Source organism: Rhinolophus sinicus, linkage group LG02 (assembly GCF_036562045.2).
Source record: "Rhinolophus sinicus isolate RSC01 linkage group LG02, ASM3656204v1, whole genome shotgun sequence".
Classification (NCBI taxonomy): Eukaryota; Metazoa; Chordata; class Mammalia; order Chiroptera; family Rhinolophidae; genus Rhinolophus; species Rhinolophus sinicus.
Window position 1 is genome coordinate 51,240,393 of NC_133752.1, and position 19,376 is coordinate 51,259,768.

Here is a 19,376-nt window from a genome sequence, read left to right on the forward strand (position 1 = left end):
TAGACAACATGATCATGTAAAAATTTAATTCACATCACATTACTCCACTGCTACGAACTCCCCAGTGGCTTCCCATTTTACTCAGAAAAAAATAAAAACAAAAACAAAACAAAAACTGACGTCCTTACAATGACCTGTGAGGCCAACGATCTGGCTCCTGTTACCTTTTTGACCTTATTACCGCACCTGCTTCCTTGGCCACACCGCTGCAGCCACCCTGGCCTCCCCGCTGCTCCTCACACAGACTGCCTCACAGCCTTCTGGCCTCTGCTTACCAGCCCTTCTGCCTGCTCTCTTCAGGGCTCACTTCCTTCAGGTCTCTGTCAAAGGTCAGCTTAACAGAGCACTGAGGTCTTCCATGACCAAATTAATTTAAAATGGCAACCAGAAATCCCCTTTCTCTGCTAAGTTTCTCCATAGCACTTATCTTCCTACAAATATACAGAGGCTGAACTACTTAACATATATATAAATAGATATAACATACAGTATATTAGGTATTATAGTATATACTATACATTATATAATACATATATTTGTATATATTTAGATAGATAGATAGATAGATAGATAGATAGATAGATAGATAGATAGATAGATGATAGTTTTTGTCGTTGTGTATTTTCTGTCTCCTACTACTGGATTATAAATCCCATGAGAAAAGGGATTTCATTATTCTGGTAAATGTTGTGCCCTCAGTTCCCAGAACTTGAACATTGAATACTGAAGGTGTTCAATAACTATGTGATGAAAGAATGCACATTGGGCTTTTGTGTTAGTTCTTTGTCAGTCATAGCCCTGAGAACATAGGGCTACAGGTATTTGGCACCCCAAACCTCCAATACCACGGTTGTTCCTGTGTTGAGGGACTCACAGTAAACATGATAACATCATGTTTAACTGATGTAAAGGAAAAGAGGTGGACAAAATTATATGGAATCACATTGGTAAACTCTGTGCAGGAATAAAGAGCTCTGAAAAAGTAGATCACACTTGAATTGTGTCCTCAGGGAATGGTTCACTGAGTGGAGAATGTGGGTACAGGTACTTCTGGTAGACAGTCATGAAAGAGCATTATTTATTTAGGAAACAGTGAGTAGTTCTTTGTATGTAATTCAATCATTGGGCATGTGGAGAGGTGAGTAGACACAGGAAACAAGACAGGAAAAGTTGATGGAAACTGTTTTTTTCTTCATACTGGAAGATTTTGATTGCCTTGAATCTTAAGAAAAAAAAAAAACATTAGGTGTTTAAGTAGCATTCTAAGTTACTGAATGCTAATCTCCACTCACGAAGTTTGAGATGATTTTAATGACAAGGAAGGTAGAATTTCCAGGACAAATAGAAATCAGGATAGGAAGAGAACAGTTAATATCTCTTAAGTTCAATTCCAGAATGGTTCCACAATTTTCCCATAGGAAGTATTGTAGACAGATACAGATTTAGTCCATGTTGTTTTATTCTCCACTCTTCTTTGCATGTTAACTCAGTCAAGAGAAAATGTCTTAAATACTATGTCATTATAGCAATTAATTAGAAAAAGTGAACTTGTTTTTACTTAACACCTGGGCTAATCTAGTATGGTTTTAAAAATAATATTTTAATAGTGTCATTTTTTTTAAAGTAAAGCAAAATAAAGAGACTCCAGTCATGTACAAATAGATAAATACACAGGATGCTGGAATGTTAAAAGTATCTGGACTAGGGATTAGGAGATTTAGCACCTAGTCCACTTCTGTTGCATCTACTCTTTAGTCTTAATCTTTAGGGTAGATGCATTACTCTTAGAAGTCATTACTCTTCTAATTTGTGAAATCTACATTCAAGCTTCCTTAGATTTCTAGATTGCCAGTCATCACTAGATTTCTAGTGTTCTTGAGGTTATGAACATAGGACTTCTGAACAGAATCTACCTGGAATGTATTAACCATATATTCTAAGAATTGGAGCGATGTTGTTTGCTACCCCAGAGAGCAAGACGCGTTCCCTAAAGTATCACATTACTTCACTTTTTTGATTCTGTGGTGGTCACAGATACAGTATCTGCAGAAAGATAGTCATGGTGCATCCCTACTTATTTTATTAACCCAGATTAGATGGTCACCATATAGCTGAGACAGGGAAGTTGTAGGACGATGGAGACATTTATTTTATGTCTTCAAGTTTCTTCTTGATACATACAACAAAATTAATCTTTAATGGAAATAATGGGTTTGGCATTTTGTGGGATGGTGTGGAAAATTAAATGGCAATTACTTTAGGAAAATGGTTTTGAGCAATTTTGGCACAACATTTATTTGCACATGGGAAGTTGTCTATGACACCTGCTAACTCTACACTATAACTTTAACTCTATTTAAATTTTGTTATAACAAATACATCCTTTCTTCTAACTTAGAAAATTAAATGAAAAACTCTGAATATCTAGGTTAATTTGCTACATATCCTTTCTTAAAGGAACCCTTGTACACTGTTGGTGATATTGTAAATTGGTGCAGACACAATGGAAAACAATATGGAGGTTCTTTAAAAAAAAATAAGAATAGAATTGCCATATGATCCAGCAACTCCTCTTCTGGGTATTTTTCTGAAGAATATGAAAACACTAATGCAAAAAGATACATAGATCCTTATGTTCATTGCAGCATTATTTGCAGCATCCAAGATATGGAAAAAACCCAAGTGTCCATTGATGAATAAATGGATAAAGAAGAAGTGGCGCGAGCGCGCGCGCACACACACACACACACACACACACACACACACACACACACACTGGAATACTACTCAGCCGTAAAAAAAAGATGAAATATTGCCATTTGAGACAACATGGATGAATCGTGAGGGTATTGTGCTATGTGAATTAAGTCAGAAGGAAAAGGTCAAAAATCATATGATTTCACTCATACAGGGTATATAAAACAAAAAAATAACAAACAAACTGACAAAACAAATTCAGATAGGGACAACAAAATAGTGGTTTTTACAGACGGAAAGGTGTTGGAGGGAGGATGAACTGGGTAAAGGGGGTCAAATACATGGTAAAAGAAGCAAACTAGACTTTTGGTGGTGAACATGCAACAGAGTATACAGATATTGAATTATAATATTGTACACTTAAAATATATATTATGTTATTAACCAGTGTTACCTCAATAAATTAAAAATAAATAAATATGTAGATTTTAAACAGGAAATAGATTTTAAACAGGAATAGATTTTAAACAGGAAATAGGTTTATATAAATAAATCACTGATAGTTTATGTTATTTTAGCTACCAGAAAAATTTTACCCCCAAAATGAAAATATACCATTTTAGAGGTGATATTGAGCAATTCTTTTATGAAGGGTCAAACTGAGCATCGCTAACCATGGGACAATTTGATATTAGAAGCCTTTTCATATGATGCGATATGTTACTCACCAATAGAGAATTCTTGCTGAAAAAATATTTACACTAAATATAATCAAGCCTTTAGACTTATCTCCTAGTTTAAAAAAAATACATAGAAATGGATGATACAACAAGGAAATAATAAGACAATTCCATAGGGCAGGGCAATATAAAAGGCAACTGGCCTTATCTCTTTAAAAAGTCAATGTCATGACCAAGAAAAAAACTATCTTGTTGGAATGTGGGGGGTGAAGGGCTGTCACAGAGTGAAAGACAGTCAGGAAACATAAGCAATGAAATTTTTGTCTATTGATTGAACAATGGTTTGCAAAACTAGCTATCAAATACATATTGGGAATAATTAAGAAATCTAAATATGAGCCGGATGCTAGATGACAATAGGAAATAATTATTGATTTTCTTATTTATGATAATAATGATGCTATATCGGATAATGTTCTTATTCTTTGTTAAGAACAGTGGTACAGAGCAACCTGACAGAGTCCAAGCAATGAACCTACCCAGAGATTCAAGTGAAATATTTAAGGGGAAAAATCTGCAAGCTACTTTAAAATGCTACACACACACACACACACACACACACACACACACACATCAACATACTTTAGAGAGTTAAAGAAATTTTGGAAAAATGTTAACAATTTTTTAATCTAGGTTGTAAGTATATTGGTATTTTTGTACTGTTCTTTGAGCTTTTTCAAAAAAGTTGGAAAATTGCTCAACTTCAATGCCACTGAACAGAACACTTAAAAATGGTTTACATGGTAAATTTCATGTTATGTGTATTTTACCAATTTTTTTTAAATGTTGGAAAAAAATCTTGTGTAAAGAATAATTCTATCTTAACCACAGTAAATGTTGCCAATAAATTAGAGGTTGTCTCAGATCTCTAATTATTCACTTAAGGTTTACCCAGAGACATAATCTTTAGGAAAACACATTCTAGGCAATTAAAAAGACTACCAGGTGATTGTTCTGGGATTCTGACATATTTTAAAGCAATGAGCCAAATAGGGCCTGGATAAAATTCTATCATGGATAAAGTGCAGACAGATATTCCAGTAGGAATTCAGTAGGTGCTATTAGTTCTAGTATATTTGGATTTTATAGACAGGCAGGAGGAGGTCCATCTGAATACAGCTTTTGGGACCTGCTTCTCCATCCATGGAAGATAGTACATAATGTTTAGCTTGGGATAAAGGGAAACTAAATAAGATAAGTATCGGAAAGTTAAATTTATTTGTCAAAGAATTCCAAGTAAATATTACAAAAATTATGTGAACCACAGTACAGAGGATATGAATAGATTTTAAAGTATTCTGGGACATAACTGAGGTTCAACAAGTCAGGGCCAATTTTTCCCAAAAGACTTTAAGGCTGAAGCCACAATTAAAGGCCACTTTTAGTTCCGTTAGAGCTCTTTCACACACAAAGCTGTGGGACACTGTAATTCTTACTCATAGTGACTGAAAATAAAAGCCTGGTTAAGTACAAAGGGCTGTTTTCTGTCAAGCTCAATGAAAGGAGGAAGTGGCAAGGGTGGGTACAGGATGGCTGAAATTCCCCAGTCTTAACTATGGACAGCAGGATTGCTTAAAATTCTGAAAAACAATCCCAAATAAGGCCTTGTAAAGTCAGATACACATGTGCATATATATATATATATATATATATATATATATATATATATATATATATATACACGCATGTGTATATATGTGTGTGTGTGTGTGTATATATTTACATATCTCCTGACAATGACTAGAACATGGGTATAAGACCAAAGGGGAAAATGATATCTTTTTAAGACAAACTCCTAAAGTAGAATCACATATTGATTAAAAAAAAAAAAAAAAGTGGCATTTGGAGTTCCACAGATCTTTATTTGGTTCTAGACTTCTAGTTGTGAGTGCAAATGTGTCTGTGTGTAACTTTGGTTAAGCCAATTAACACTTCTATGACACATTTTGTCAAAACATGAAAAAGATCCCATAAGCCTATGGTAAAGAATAAGTGAAATGATGTACATAAATTATTTACAGTGCCTTGTGCAATGGAAGTGTTCAGTTAATTTTTATCACCATCATAATCATCTCAGACTCTGACCCCGTCCAGCCGTGTTAAGCACAGTGGTATGGAGCAACCTGACAGAGCCCAAGAGCTGAAATTAAACCCACCCAGAGTGGTTGAGCAAAGGAAATTGCTGCTGGGCTAACGGTAAATAGGACTTCTAAAATCTAAGACAGTCATTTAGACCAGAAGTCACAAACTCAAATGCCTAGAAGAATTTGAAAGGTACTATAAATGAGCGGCTCAAGGGTGACGGTGCAGCAGCTCGTATGTGTGAGTGGTCATGTCCGTGTTAATCTTGTGAGATCATACCCCATCTCAAGGAGCAGCAGCAATTTAATTTTAGATAATGGTTGGGATGAGAGAATGAAGGCCCATGTGAGAAGACTTTATTAATTTTTAAGAGAATCTGCAAATCCAAAATGTGTATATGATATTTCATGTTTCTCAAACATTGAAAAAATGTTAAATACATTGTGCAGGCCAAATAAAACATGTCTGCAGCCAGACACTACAAACTGGTGATCTCTGATCTAGAGCTTGTTACATCATGCCTATCTAAGATCAGTACTGGTCCTAAAGATTGGGATGGGATTGAACCTCTGGGTTGGGGACACATAGACCAGAACAGAGCTCATATATATGTAATATATATATATATATATATATATATGATATATATGTATATGAGATATATATGTATATGAGATATATATATATATATATATATATATATATATATATATATATATATAATATGTATGAGAAAGAGAGAGAGACAAAGGAGAATGTGAGCCATATACTCATATGTGATTTTGAATTTTCTAATAGCGACATTAAAAAAGTGAAAATAGGTGAATATTTTAATTGTGTATCTAATTTAACCTAACATATCCAACATATTTTTAACATGTAATTAATGTGAATTTCTTAATAAGATATTTTATATTTTCTCTGATGTCTTCAAAATCAGGTGTGTATTTTACACTTATACCACACCTTAACTCAGGGTTAGTCACATTTAAGGTGCCTGATAGCCATATGGGGCTGGTGGCTACCTTACTAGACAGCACAGGTCTAGAGTAAGTTTCTCACACTTAACTATGCATATCGAAAATTTGGGGATCGTGTTAAAAATGCTAATTCTGATTCACTGGTTGGGATAAAGCCTGAGATGTTTCACTTCTTACGGAAATTGCCTTTCTTTATATCAAGAATCATATCAACAATCTCAGGTGATGTCAGAGCTACTGGTGCATGGACCACACTCTGAATACCAAGGAGCTAGATGTTGTGGGAAGTCTCCCTCAGTCAGCATCCTTTTTCACCCAAAGCATTTCCTCCTCTTTCGAATTCAGCAAATATCTGTTGAAGAGACTTAACTGATATTCTAATAGTTAGTCAGTCATCATATTTAGATGTGGAATAACATTAATAACTTTAAAATAAGCAATATTTTATATACCACTTGCAGAAACACCGACTCACTCCTTTTTTAAACAAAACAAAAAAGCTTGGGAACCTGCCAATATATTACCAGATGTTTTCATGAAAATGCACTTTAGCACAGGATACAGGATAAGCACAACTTAATAATTCTAACTTCAGAGGTTTGGCATATTCAACATTTTAATAAAACAGACAATGGAATTGTTAGGGGAATTTGACTATAATACCTCTCAAAGCTTTAGTATTTAGGGGCATTCCTCAGTCAAAGGTATGAATATTTCACGGACTGTCCAAAGAGAAACAAAAAGAACTTTTTATTTCCTCCTGACCATCCTATTTGAGGGATAAGTAGAGTTCCACAGGTAGATATATCTTAGATCTTTGTTCAGCAATATATATAAAAATTTAAGCAGCTACATGTGGGGCAGGATATAACTCAAGGATTCTATATAGTTCAATTTTCCTCAAGATACAAAAGCTTTTAAACACAGGATAGTGTTCTGGAGGTGAGCAGTGAATTATAATGCCTAAGAACTTGTTTTCATTCATCATCAGTTTGCCTGTGAACTTTTAGCAACTGGTTGTCTCTATTTTTTTCCTTTCTCAGATGGTAAGAATAACGCTTGTTGAACCTATTTCGTGAAGTTGTTACAGAGAAGTGTAAAGGAACTTGGTAAACTTTAACATGCTATTATAAGTTATTCAAAAGTATGCTGAGAGGCAGGTATTGACTCTTAAACACATGGTCAAGATGGAGTCTGAACTAAAAAGATGATCAAGGACTCAGGGCCCTTTCTACTGTTGCATATCATAGCAGTTGTGGCAGTCTTTTGATATTTATATTTTCCACAGTAAAAATACAAGACAGGATTCTAATCAGAGAACTAATGTCCCTTCCTACACAGAAGAAAACAGCATGTCAAAAGGCAAGTAAATAGAAAGAGACCTTATGAAATTTTAAAATCTTCGTTTTAGTTTCAAATTGAACTAGGTATAGGACTATGTATACCAAAGATATTTTTTCCTCTAAAAACCGTTTTTAAGTCATTTATTGGCATGAAATCTCTTGAGTGAAAAATCTGAAGTTTGATTCTGATAGATGGCTTAAACTCATGTGGTGAAAATTATCCAGTGGGATCATTGGAATAGAACTAATTTTGTTTAAAAGGTAAAATATTATCTGCCACTGAGGAGAAAAAAAAATCCAAAATGATAAAACTCTCTAATTGAGAAAATCATAAAATATTATTAAAATATATTGACGAAGGCACAAGTAAATTTAAATAAATAAATGGAAGACTTAATATGATAAAGATGTCAGTTAATTGTACATTGGTCATAACTTGAAAGGAATTCCAATCAAAATTATAACTTTTTTGTGGGTGAACTTTACAAGTTGATGCCTTAATTTATATGGAAGAGTAAAGGGCTAAGATAGCACAGATACTCCTGAAGAAGAAAATAAGGTGAAGAAATTGCCTTTCATTATATCAAGAATTATTATGAAAATATAACAAATGAGCAAGATTCTGTTATTTCAAGGAGGATCTACAAAAACAGAGTGAACCCAGAAACAAACCAACACATACAAAACTTAAGTTATGACATAAATGGTGTTGCAGATGTGCAAGAGGAGTGGTGGACCTTTCAATAAGTATTGTTAGGACAAATCATTAGTCACACGGGAAAACAAAATAAAAAAGTGTACTCTTACCTAACCACCACATACAATATTAAACTCAGGTAGTTTAAAGTTATAAAATAAAAAGCAAAACTACGATAGTCTATAGGACAATATCATTATGACCTTCTGCAAGGTAGGGATTTGTTAAACAAAACATAAAAAATGCAAACCTCAGAGGAAAAGATTAATAAAATGCATTAATCTGATACTATCAAAATGTATGCCTTCTGACCATCAAAAGTCAATGTAAAGGAAGTGAAAAGAGAATTACATATTGGAAGAAGGTATTTTTCAATACATATAAGAGGCAAAGGATTAATCAATATCCAAAAAATAAAAAAATAAAAATCTATAAGGAAGAATAAATAAAGCCAAGGAAAAATGAGGAAAAGTCTTAATAGACACTTCACAGAAAGGAAATCTGAACAACTAATAAAAGATGCCCAAAATCATTAGTAATCACGGAAATGAAAATTAAAACCATGAGAGATCATTTATAACTCACTACAGTGGAAAAAAGTTTGTTAATATGATGTGTTGGTGAAGGGGAGGGTTAACTAGAGCACTTATATAGTACTTCTGGTGAGTACAAATTGGTATAACCATTTTGAAAACAATTGGGTATTATCTGTATAGTCTTGTGTTTTTGGCTTTGCACTTTTTTCATAAACTGAGGAAAAATAATCAAATATTTATTTTGTCTTTCTTCATAAATTGAATTCTATTTCAGGGTAACCAAATAAGTAATGAGGAAAAGTTTTTCTCTATGTAAGAATCTAGCTAAAAAATACAGAATAACTGATAGAATTTGAAAATCACCGTTATGCAACCCTTAGTTCACAGGTTCACAAAAATATTTAGATAGCCTCCATTATTGTATTCTAAAACCATTGGGTAAAAGTTGATGGGATCTTTATAATGGAGCGATCAGACTCACACCATCTGACCCACTGATGAAGCTCAAAGAGCTTCACATATTAAAAATTTTTACTTAAAAAAAAAATGACCTTGAATTTCATCAAGCCAGTTGACAGGATAAAGAAGAATAGAAGTGGATGCAACAATCAATAGCACAAGAATGATCAGCCACATTTAGAATATGAGACATTTCTTAGGACAAATGACCTGGTTTCTCCAACAAATCAACAGCATAAAATATGGAAAGAAGGAGGGCGACTATCATAAATTAAAAGGGTTGCAAAAGATAGAATAAGAAAACAATATTGTTTGGATTTTGATTTGGTTAAACCAACTGTCAAATGATAACTTCAAGACAATTAATGAAATATGAATAAAGACTAACTAGGTAATCACATTAAATGATACTAAGGAATTATTTTGTTAGGTATGATAAAGTCATGATGTTTTCTTTTAAAATGTTATTAGATAAAGATTCATACGGAAGTGTTAACAGGTGAAATGACATAGCTTGTATATGCTTTAATATAAACAAAACTGTTAAGGTAATAGAATTTAGTATTTTTAGTAAATTATTAGCTATACGGGTGGTGATGAAGAGGAAGAGGTCTAGGTTAACATCAGGATTTTGCCTTGGGTTGCACAGGTAGTGCCATTTGCAAAGACAGGGGATACAAAAGGCACAGCAGGCTTCAGAGATTAAAATAAGTTTAATTTTGAAAATTAAGTTTTAGGTGCTAATGGGATACCAAGAGGTTCTCTGAAGTGAGCAGCAGGATAAGTCTGAGATAAAGAAGAAAGATCTGTGCTGGGGTTGTAGTTGTGAAGACAGCTCCACTTCAGAGAAATGATCAAATCACCCAGGGAAATGTATATGGTAAGAAAAGAAGACCAAGGATGAACTCTGGTGGATAGCCACATGTATGAAATAAACAAGGGAAGAGTTCAATTAGGGATTCTGAGAATAAAAGGTTAGAGTATTTGAATAGTTTTGAGAAGAAAAGATTAATCAGCATAATCAAATAATGTAGAGAAGTTACAAGTAAGATGAGAACTGAAAATAATCCATAGGATTTTGAAATGGGCCGTCACTGGTGATTTTAGCAGGAGTTGTTTCACTTGAATAATGGTGGCAGAGAACTAATTGCCATGGGTGAGCGACTACATGAGAAGTCCGAATTGGAGATACTTGTTATTTTGAGAGGAGTTTAGCTGGAAAGTGGAAGAGGTAGGGCGATGGTTGGAGTACAAAGTGGATTTCCTTTCTTTAATATAGAAATAGCGTCTGCATGTTTAGAGGCAAAATAAAGGAGCCAGTCGAGAGGGTCAGTTTGAGAATCTATAATATAAAAAAAAGAGGAAACAATAGATGAAGTACAGCTTCAGTGGAAAGAGGAATAGAACACATCAAAAACAAATTGGATAAATTAGCTCTAAATAACACAAGAAGTTCTTTTGTCTCCGAATCTGGAAAAATGTGACAGTACATGCATAAAGGAGTATTTTGCTTAGTAAGAATGATTTTTTTTTTTTTTCCCAAAGAAAAAATCCTGTTTCTAAAAGTAAAGTGCAGCCACCTGGGGTGAAACCTACTTTGTTTCAGAAATGCCACCAGAAAAGCCTGACACACTTTTAAGGCACATATTCCCTCATGGTTCTTGGGGAAGCCTATGCCTTGCTGTGTGGGAGGCATGTGTACAAGTTTGCAGCAAATTGACCCTCTGAGAGGTGGGTGGATGGTCAAGATGGCATGGTGGTTGCCCAGACTCCAGGGCAGACAGACATGCTCTGAATGTAGAAGGCAGTCTCAGGGGCCAATAGAATCAAATTCTGACTGGAAACAATCAGAAGGGCACTCTGAAGGGAGTACTGGTTTACAAGGAAGTCAATTTTGGTTGACAGAGAGACAGACAGGTCAGGTGGTAGTTTCTGTTTAGACCCAACGTTCTGTGAAATGTGAGGCAAATCATATATAGAGAGGAGTCAGGGTGAGCAGTTGAGAACAATGGTTTTGAGAGTGGTTAAGCTTTAGACTAGTTTCAGGGAGGACCATGAAATTAAGAGTTGAGAAAAAGCACAGAAGTGGGTGGCTGAGGGCCACTCCAGCTGAGTTTGGAGACCATAAATTATCAATAGCAGCCACCCACACCTTTTAAAAATGTCCTGGAATCTCCTTCAAGCAGTGCTCAGATGTCCAACTACAGGTTCAGGCAAGAGATGTCTGGATCAATCTACTTTGGGGGTTAGTAGGACAGATATAATCAAAGCACAAAAGACGTGCAGTGGGGACTATGGCAAGAGAAGTTAAATGATAGGCCAGTGTCTAGGTTAGATAGGAAAAGGGTAAGTCCATGCAAGTGGTGATGAGTTAGGGAGTCTTTAGATAATAAGGATGGATAGAAGATGGCAGGGATGTCAGAGGATAGAGTGTTGTTACCAGTGTCAAATAATGAGTTGCATACAGCAGCGGAGAGTTAAAGCAGAATGCCGCTACTGCTCAGGTATTCCATAGTAAGTGAAATAGAGTAAACTTCTATAAGAAATTTAGCTTGAGAGCTATTCAGAAGGAGGCAGAAGAATGGGATCTGTGAATAGATTGGCAGTGTAGAGTAGGTCCTATGTGATGGGATCAGGGCTCCAGGGGAAAGGGTAGGTAGGGGTCAATAGTAAAAAGAATGATGAGCTGAAGGAATATCAGAATAGGCCAGTGAGGAGTTCCATGAAGGTAAGCTAGCCAGAGGCCTGCATTTTGGTGGGTGGCCAAAGAAAGTGGGAGGAGAATGTGGCAGATAGACTGCTCTTGTGGCATCTAGACAGACTGAGTCCCAAGTGGTGCAAGTGCCTAATGAGGTTAGCAATTTTTAGGCTCTCCTTATCACTTAAAAGGAATGTCACTGGGAACTTACTTATCTCATCTCTGAAGAGAGCCCTTCCTCAGGCTGTTAATGGAAAAAATGCATCTATGTTGATTCCCTACTTTAAAATGTATCTATTTTTTATTCAAACCACTCTGACCACATTCCTACTACATATACATTAGCATTCTAGGCACAGTGTAGAACATAACATAAAAATCCTTTATCCCTGCCTCTGGAGCTTGTTCTCTTATCAAAAGTGTGAGAAATGTGCACAATTTACCTCAAATCTGTGGGTTTTGGAAGAAGTCTTCTTTTTCCATTAAAGTAAACTTCAAAATCTTCAGTCTTTAGCCTATGGGCATAGTCAATGTATCCTGACACCTCCTGCCCCTGAGAATTTCTGTCACGAATAAAGATCACGGACTGGTACAACAAAAAAAAAAAAAAGAGAATGAAGAGAGTAAATGAATCAAAGTCATTTGAGTAAATTGTATATGCTAATCCAAGCTACAGTTATTGAGTGTTACATGTGTCAGATCCTATCCTGTTTTATGTTTCAACCTTACAATGATTCTATGAGGTAGGGACTATTATTTCCTCCTGATGAAGAGATTTATGAAAAGTTAACTGAGCATGGAAAAAATGTACATTTACAGTAGTTTTATATAACAATATAAATAATAACTCTTAGAGGTCAGGTATTGTTTTAAGTGTTTGTAATACATAATTTATTTACTTACCCCCCAATCGTATTGTCTTCTCTTTGTCATCATTTTCAGATTAAAAACAACAACAACAACAACAAACACAAAAACCTAAGAACAGACAGGGTGAGTACCTCATTCACCTCAAGTACCTCAAGGTCTTATAGCTAGTAAATGGAAACACTCAGATTAAAAACCAGGCTCATGGGTTTGTCCTTCTAATCCCTACATTCTTTTTTTTTTTTTTTTTCACTTGACCTCCTATGTGTTTTCTGTTATAGAGATATAGATTGGGTACCTTTTTCTCAGTACCATAAGAGTAAACAAACAAACAAAAATGTTTCTACAAAATTGAAATCTCTTTACAAATTAAAATTGCTTTACAAAATTAATTCCATAGGTCAAAATTATACAGGAAGTACATAATTCGCATTGATAGTAATTCCTTCACAAATGTCATTGAACACACGTTACATGTCAGACACTGTTATAGGTGCCAAGGATACAGTGATAAACAAGACAGTACAGGTCCTAACCTCTCAGAACTTATGTTCTGGTGATGGAAGACAGACAATAGACATGAAAAGAAAAAAAAAAAAAAAAACTTCCAGTGAGTGGTAAGTGTCATAAAGCAAATAAGGAAGATGGTTGTCTAGAGGGTTGTTGAAGGTGAAGGCTACTTTTGGTGATTAGAAAAGACCTTGCGAAGTTCACACTTAAGCCAAGACTGAAAGGATGAGAAGAAGTAAACCATGTGAAGATCTAGAATAGGAGTCTATCAGGCAAAGGGAACAGCTGGTACTAAGGCTGTAAAGTGGACAGAAGGTAACACACATGGATGAGTTACAGTCTTTTCCCTATCAATCTAATAGACATCGATCTCAAGTTCTAGGAGGAAAAAAGAAAAAAAGAAAAAAACAAAAAACAAAAAACCCTACTGTCATTGGAGAAGCTCTTAATGTATTTATTTCTAAATCTAGATCAAAGGCAGAAATCTGTAAACAACCATCCTTTTCCTCTTAGCAACCACTGGATGTTACTTATTGGGAGTTTGTGTAGTCAATACAGGAAGCACTGATGTAGGTTACCTTAGATAACAGAGCTTCCAAAAAGGTGAAGTTAGAGAACTTAAAGAATTCTTTTCCCTGCTGACCTGAGAAAACACATTACTAACAATATCCGAATAGAAAAATGGAAGAACAGACACACTATTTACAATTAGTTGTTATTCTGTTGATAAGCATCATCTTCTTGCTTTCTCTGGTCGTTTGGCATCAGGTGATGAGAGTACTGTGCCGAGAAAGACTGTGAGACATGTTTTTGCCTCAAGGAAGTGTTATGATGGATTAGTAATATTTCCCAAAGATATGGCTGGAGGAAAGAGCATTCATTGTTATTCCTGTACTTAACCTTATATAGATTCAATCCTTAGTCCTCTTCATTTCTCCCACATAACTTTATATAGATTGCGCCATAATTTTAGTCTTATTTTTTAGCTTTTATAGCACAAATGGATAGTAAGTCAAAGAGACTTCTTGAGACGCTTACACTACTAAACCAAGAGCTAGCATTGTTGTCCCTTCCCTGCTCAAACAAGACTATAAGCTATAACTATCAATACTTCATATGGAGTCCTAAAGGTGCTTGGAATCTTTATTCCATTAAGGCTGCTCCTGATGTTGTTAGGCAAGTCATGCAAGGACAGAGGGAAAAAAAAGGTCCAACATAAGTCCTCTACTTTTAAAATGGAACTCAACAGAAAAAAAGCAAAGATCTCCTCTCTCTCTCTCTCTCTCTCTCTCTCTCTCTCTCTCTCTCTCTCTCTCTCTCTCTCCCTCCCTCCCTCCCTCTCTCTCTTCCTGCCTCTCTTTCTCTCCCCCTTTAAATGCAAGACGAGCCAGGCTTATTTTTCCAGCAGAATAGCCTATCAGACATTGTGACTGACCTTCCTGCTGAAAACAAATAAAAAGTCTGGATATAATCTAAAAAGCAACTTGTAACATGCATTTATGCTTTGGCAAGAAAATGAAGAGTACTCAGAGTCCAAAAACTAAGGGAAAGCAGAAACCCAGAAAGGAAAGCAGAGTCCTAAAGTCATCTTTGTCCTGTAGGCATTTTCCCGACCCAGGGGAATTTAAGCAAGGGTTTTAAGACCTTGTGGGGTGGGGGTGGCAGGAAACAGAATCCAGCCTGCAGGTAGAAAGACTAACAGGACTTATTGCCTCAACATAAAGTTGAGAAATCATAAATGATGACCAAATATTTTTGATGTGTCCAGAGAAAAGAAGATTCATTCCATAGTTATACATCCACATCTTTCTAGTGAGCAAAATACAGAAATTTTTAGACCAAAAATAGGAGATATTTAGTTAATAACAGACTCTTACTCAAAGAAATTCTGCATGATGTACTTCAGGTAAAAGAAAGTGATTCCAGCTGCAAAGTCTGAGACAAAGAATAGAATGACAATCAAATAAATTAGTAAATACAATATTGAACTGTATAAAATAATAATAACAATTTCTTTTATAATAAAAAAGAATAGTATGTCTAAAGTTTATTCAATAAACATGTGTTTGGAGGGAGTGCAGAGTTAGTGTTGGAATATCTTTTTTTAGAATGAGGGCAGCTATCAACATACGAGTATTATATAATTTTAGAATTTGATAAATATGCATGTATAAATCTAGGATCACCATCAACAAATAGGAAGTAGTATATATGACCTTTAAAATATTGGAGGAAAAAAATAAAATGAAAAAGTGATCAATCAGTGAAACAAAAGGAACAAAAGGAAAAAAATATGGAAGAGCAGCACAAATAAATTACACTAAAATGGAATGATAATGTTATGAGCTGAATTGTATTCTCTCAGAATCCACATGTTGAAACCCTAACCCCCCACTACTTCAGAGAATACACTTAGACTAAGGGTCTTTAAAGAGGTAATTAAGTTAAAATGAGTCAATTAGGGTAGTCCCTAATCCAATCTGACTTTCTAAGAACAGGAAATTTGGACACACAGAGAGATATTAGGGGGTTATGTGCACAGGGGAAAGAAGATGTGAGGACACAGTAAGAAGGGGCCATCTGCAAGCCAAGGAGAAAGGCTTCAGAACAAACCAAATCTGCTGACACCTTGATTTATCTTGGACTTCTAGCCTTGAGAACTGTGAGAAAATACATTTCTGTTATCTAGTACACCCAGTCTGTGGCATTTTGTTATGGCAGCCCTAGCAAACCAACGCAGATAGTAATGAATTAAAATAATTAAGTAATTACAATAAATGCAAATGGCCAAATGTTTAAGTTAAAGGGCAATGGTTATTACAGTGGATACAAAAATTATGATACAAAACATAAGGTTGAAAGTTAAATGATCAAAGAATATATATATGTAAAAAAAAGCTGTATAGTATATTAACATTAGTCAAAATGGATTTTAAGGCAAAGCATTACTAGAGATGAAGAGTAACTAGATATTGATAAAAGATTCAATTCACAGAAAGATATAACAATTCCAACCTTTGACCATATAGCCTTAAAATATGTAAAGCAAAAATTGAGAGAGGTATAAGGATAGACAAGTCATCATCACTGTGGTAAATTTATCTTTCTCATCAAGTTCTAGATCAAATAGAATAAATACTTAAATGCTATCGAATTAATATAGATTTAAAGAATTAAAAACACAAAGTTGAATGCTCAGTTTTCACATTATTCAAATATCTAAACATGTTCACTCTTCAATGTTCTTGTGGGTAAAATGACTGATGGTCTAAAATTATAAATATTTGATCATAATTTCACTATTTTACATTATTATATATAGTCCTCTCATGTGAGCTAAAGCGCTCTGTGTATGGAAATCTGAGTAAATTTATTTCAAATTTCACTTTTCCAGACTTGTGAGAGTTAAGTGTCTCTCTATATTCATAAGTCTAATGGCCTTAAGTAGGTTCCTGCAAAACCCAGCAAGTTTCTACCAAACCAAATGGAACACCCTCAAAACCAAAAAACAGCAAAACAAAGGATAACATCCTGCTTGGACCTCAGCATTTAATTAGTTAAGCCTTCTTGCAGCCTCTTCTTATTTCTCCTTCTTGAAGCCTCTTCTTATTTCCTCTTCTTATTTCTCCTTCTTATAACTCTATAGAGCAACAGAATAAATTCTTCTGCATATAAATATATGATGATGGAAAGAGAACTGACTCTGGGTGGTGAACACACAGTGCGGTATATAGATGATGTAATACAGAATTGTACACTGAAAATATATGTAATTTTTCTAATCATTGTCACCCCAATAAATTTTAATTAAAAAAATTAAAGAATTTTCACACACACACACACACACACACACCACACACACACACACACACACACACACACACACACACACAAAGAATAAACTCTTCCTTTTGCCTTGCATGGAACCGCTCAGTTCACATTCAGATACTGTCAGGGCTTTACTTTCTGCCCCATATACTCAATTTGTAAGGAACATGCAAATACTCTTTCTCAATGGGAATTCTACTGATCATCGTATCTATGATTTCTTTTATTTTCAATAGAAACAAAATGGCTAATTAAAATTTCTACAGTTTTAAAACTAGAGAAGATAATCACAAGGAGCTGCTTTCACACAAATCTATACAGAGCAAATGAAAATGACTTCGCTCATGTCTTTCCAAGTATGGCTGTGTGTAAAAGTATATTTTAAAAGTCTTTTTAGTGAAGTAAGAAGAATATTTGCTATAACTAAAAATCTTCCAAATGAACAGCATGCTTCATGAAATTATTTTTAAAAAATTGATTAGAATTATTGATGCACAGTAACTGGTGATAAATTGTCAAGAAATTAAAACTCAACATTTAATTTTAGAAATATATCATTGTAAAAGCACAGTGTAGGCTTATGAGAAAAAGTAAAGAGACAGAAGAGGTGAGAGGTCATTGTAAAGCACTCGCCAGCTAGTCAAAATCTTCCTGACTCTTGTTTAATTTTTATTATATGAATTGTCCAAGATTTAGAATGAAGTTAACTAATACTTTTGACTCATTAATTTCATGTATTCATTTATAAAATATCTATTTTCCTCCAAAGTGAATAGTAGTTACTCCTACTAATAATTCGACTAGCCATCACTTATTAAGCCACTATGTCCTGAGCAAACCATTAGAAGATTTATTTACATTCATTATCTTACTTACGTTTCTCAGAAATGGATAATGGCTAGACAGCATTATTCGCCTCATTTTATAAATGCAGGAGCTCAAAGCATTGAGAGTGTGAGGTACCTCCTCAAGGACATGCAGTTTGAGAGTGGGGCAGCCACACTCATGCCCAGACCCTTCCATGAAGACCCTGTCCCTCACCACCACACAATGTCCACACGGCCCTGGATCCAAATGCTGGCCCTGCCACCTGCTTCGTTTGAGACGCTAATAAGTTAGTTACCCTTTTTAAGATTCAGTTTCCCCTATTATAAAATGGGCATCACAACTGACTCTCAGGGTTCCTGTGTGAATTAAATAATACTATTTTTGCTAAGCAAGTAACAATGCCTGGCACATGGTAGACACTCAGTAAATATTATCTATTACTTAACATTTTTTTATTATTACCATTACTCTTGTATTTATACAGTGTTAAGAGTTTTATCAGTTCCTTAGAGATAAGGAAATGGAATAATTGTATCAAAATTCCATTGCTTAGGTGTGTATACTTATGTTTAGGTTGCAGTACATAGTATTTATTCCTTTGTTAAGTTTAGTCATTCTCAGTTAAAACTTTGGATGTATTTTGAAGTGAAAATTCAAACAATTCTTCCAAGCATTATACAGGATGGACCTAATTGACAAGAAATCATGATTCTGGCATCCAGAATGTGCAGAATATATTAAGAGAGCGTTTTGAAGAATTATGTTTATTTCAGCCTGAGTGTTACATATTTTAATAATTGAAAGCTTTCTTATTTGGAGCCCTCTATTGTTTCTAAAGGAATTGGAAAATGTTATAAATAATTGTTTCAAGTTTCTCTAATAACTTTCTTTTTCTTTAACTATAACAGCTTCACTGAGGTATAGTTTATATAACATAATATTCACCCCCAAGTTTTAAGTGTGATTTTTAGTAAATTTGCAGAGCAGTGCAGCACAATCCAGTTTTAGAATATTTTCATCACCCTGAAGAGATCCCTTGTGCCCATTTCAGTCATTCCTATTCCCATCCCCTGCTCCAAGTAACCACTAATCTACTTTTTGTCTCTATAGA

At 34.7% G+C, this 19,376-nt stretch overlaps 1 protein-coding gene across 2 annotated transcripts in view; it reads right to left on the reverse strand.

Moving 5' to 3' along the window:
- Positions 1-19,376, reverse strand: part of CFAP299 (cilia and flagella associated protein 299) — a 524,137-nt gene that overhangs the window by 56,926 nt on the left and 447,835 nt on the right. For both annotated transcript variants that reach the window (XM_074318035.1, XM_019719919.2), the window contains exon 4: positions 12,676-12,818. In XM_074318035.1, coding sequence (XP_074174136.1) covers positions 12,676-12,818 — 143 coding nt within the window. The remainder of the gene's footprint in view (positions 1-12,675; positions 12,819-19,376) is intronic.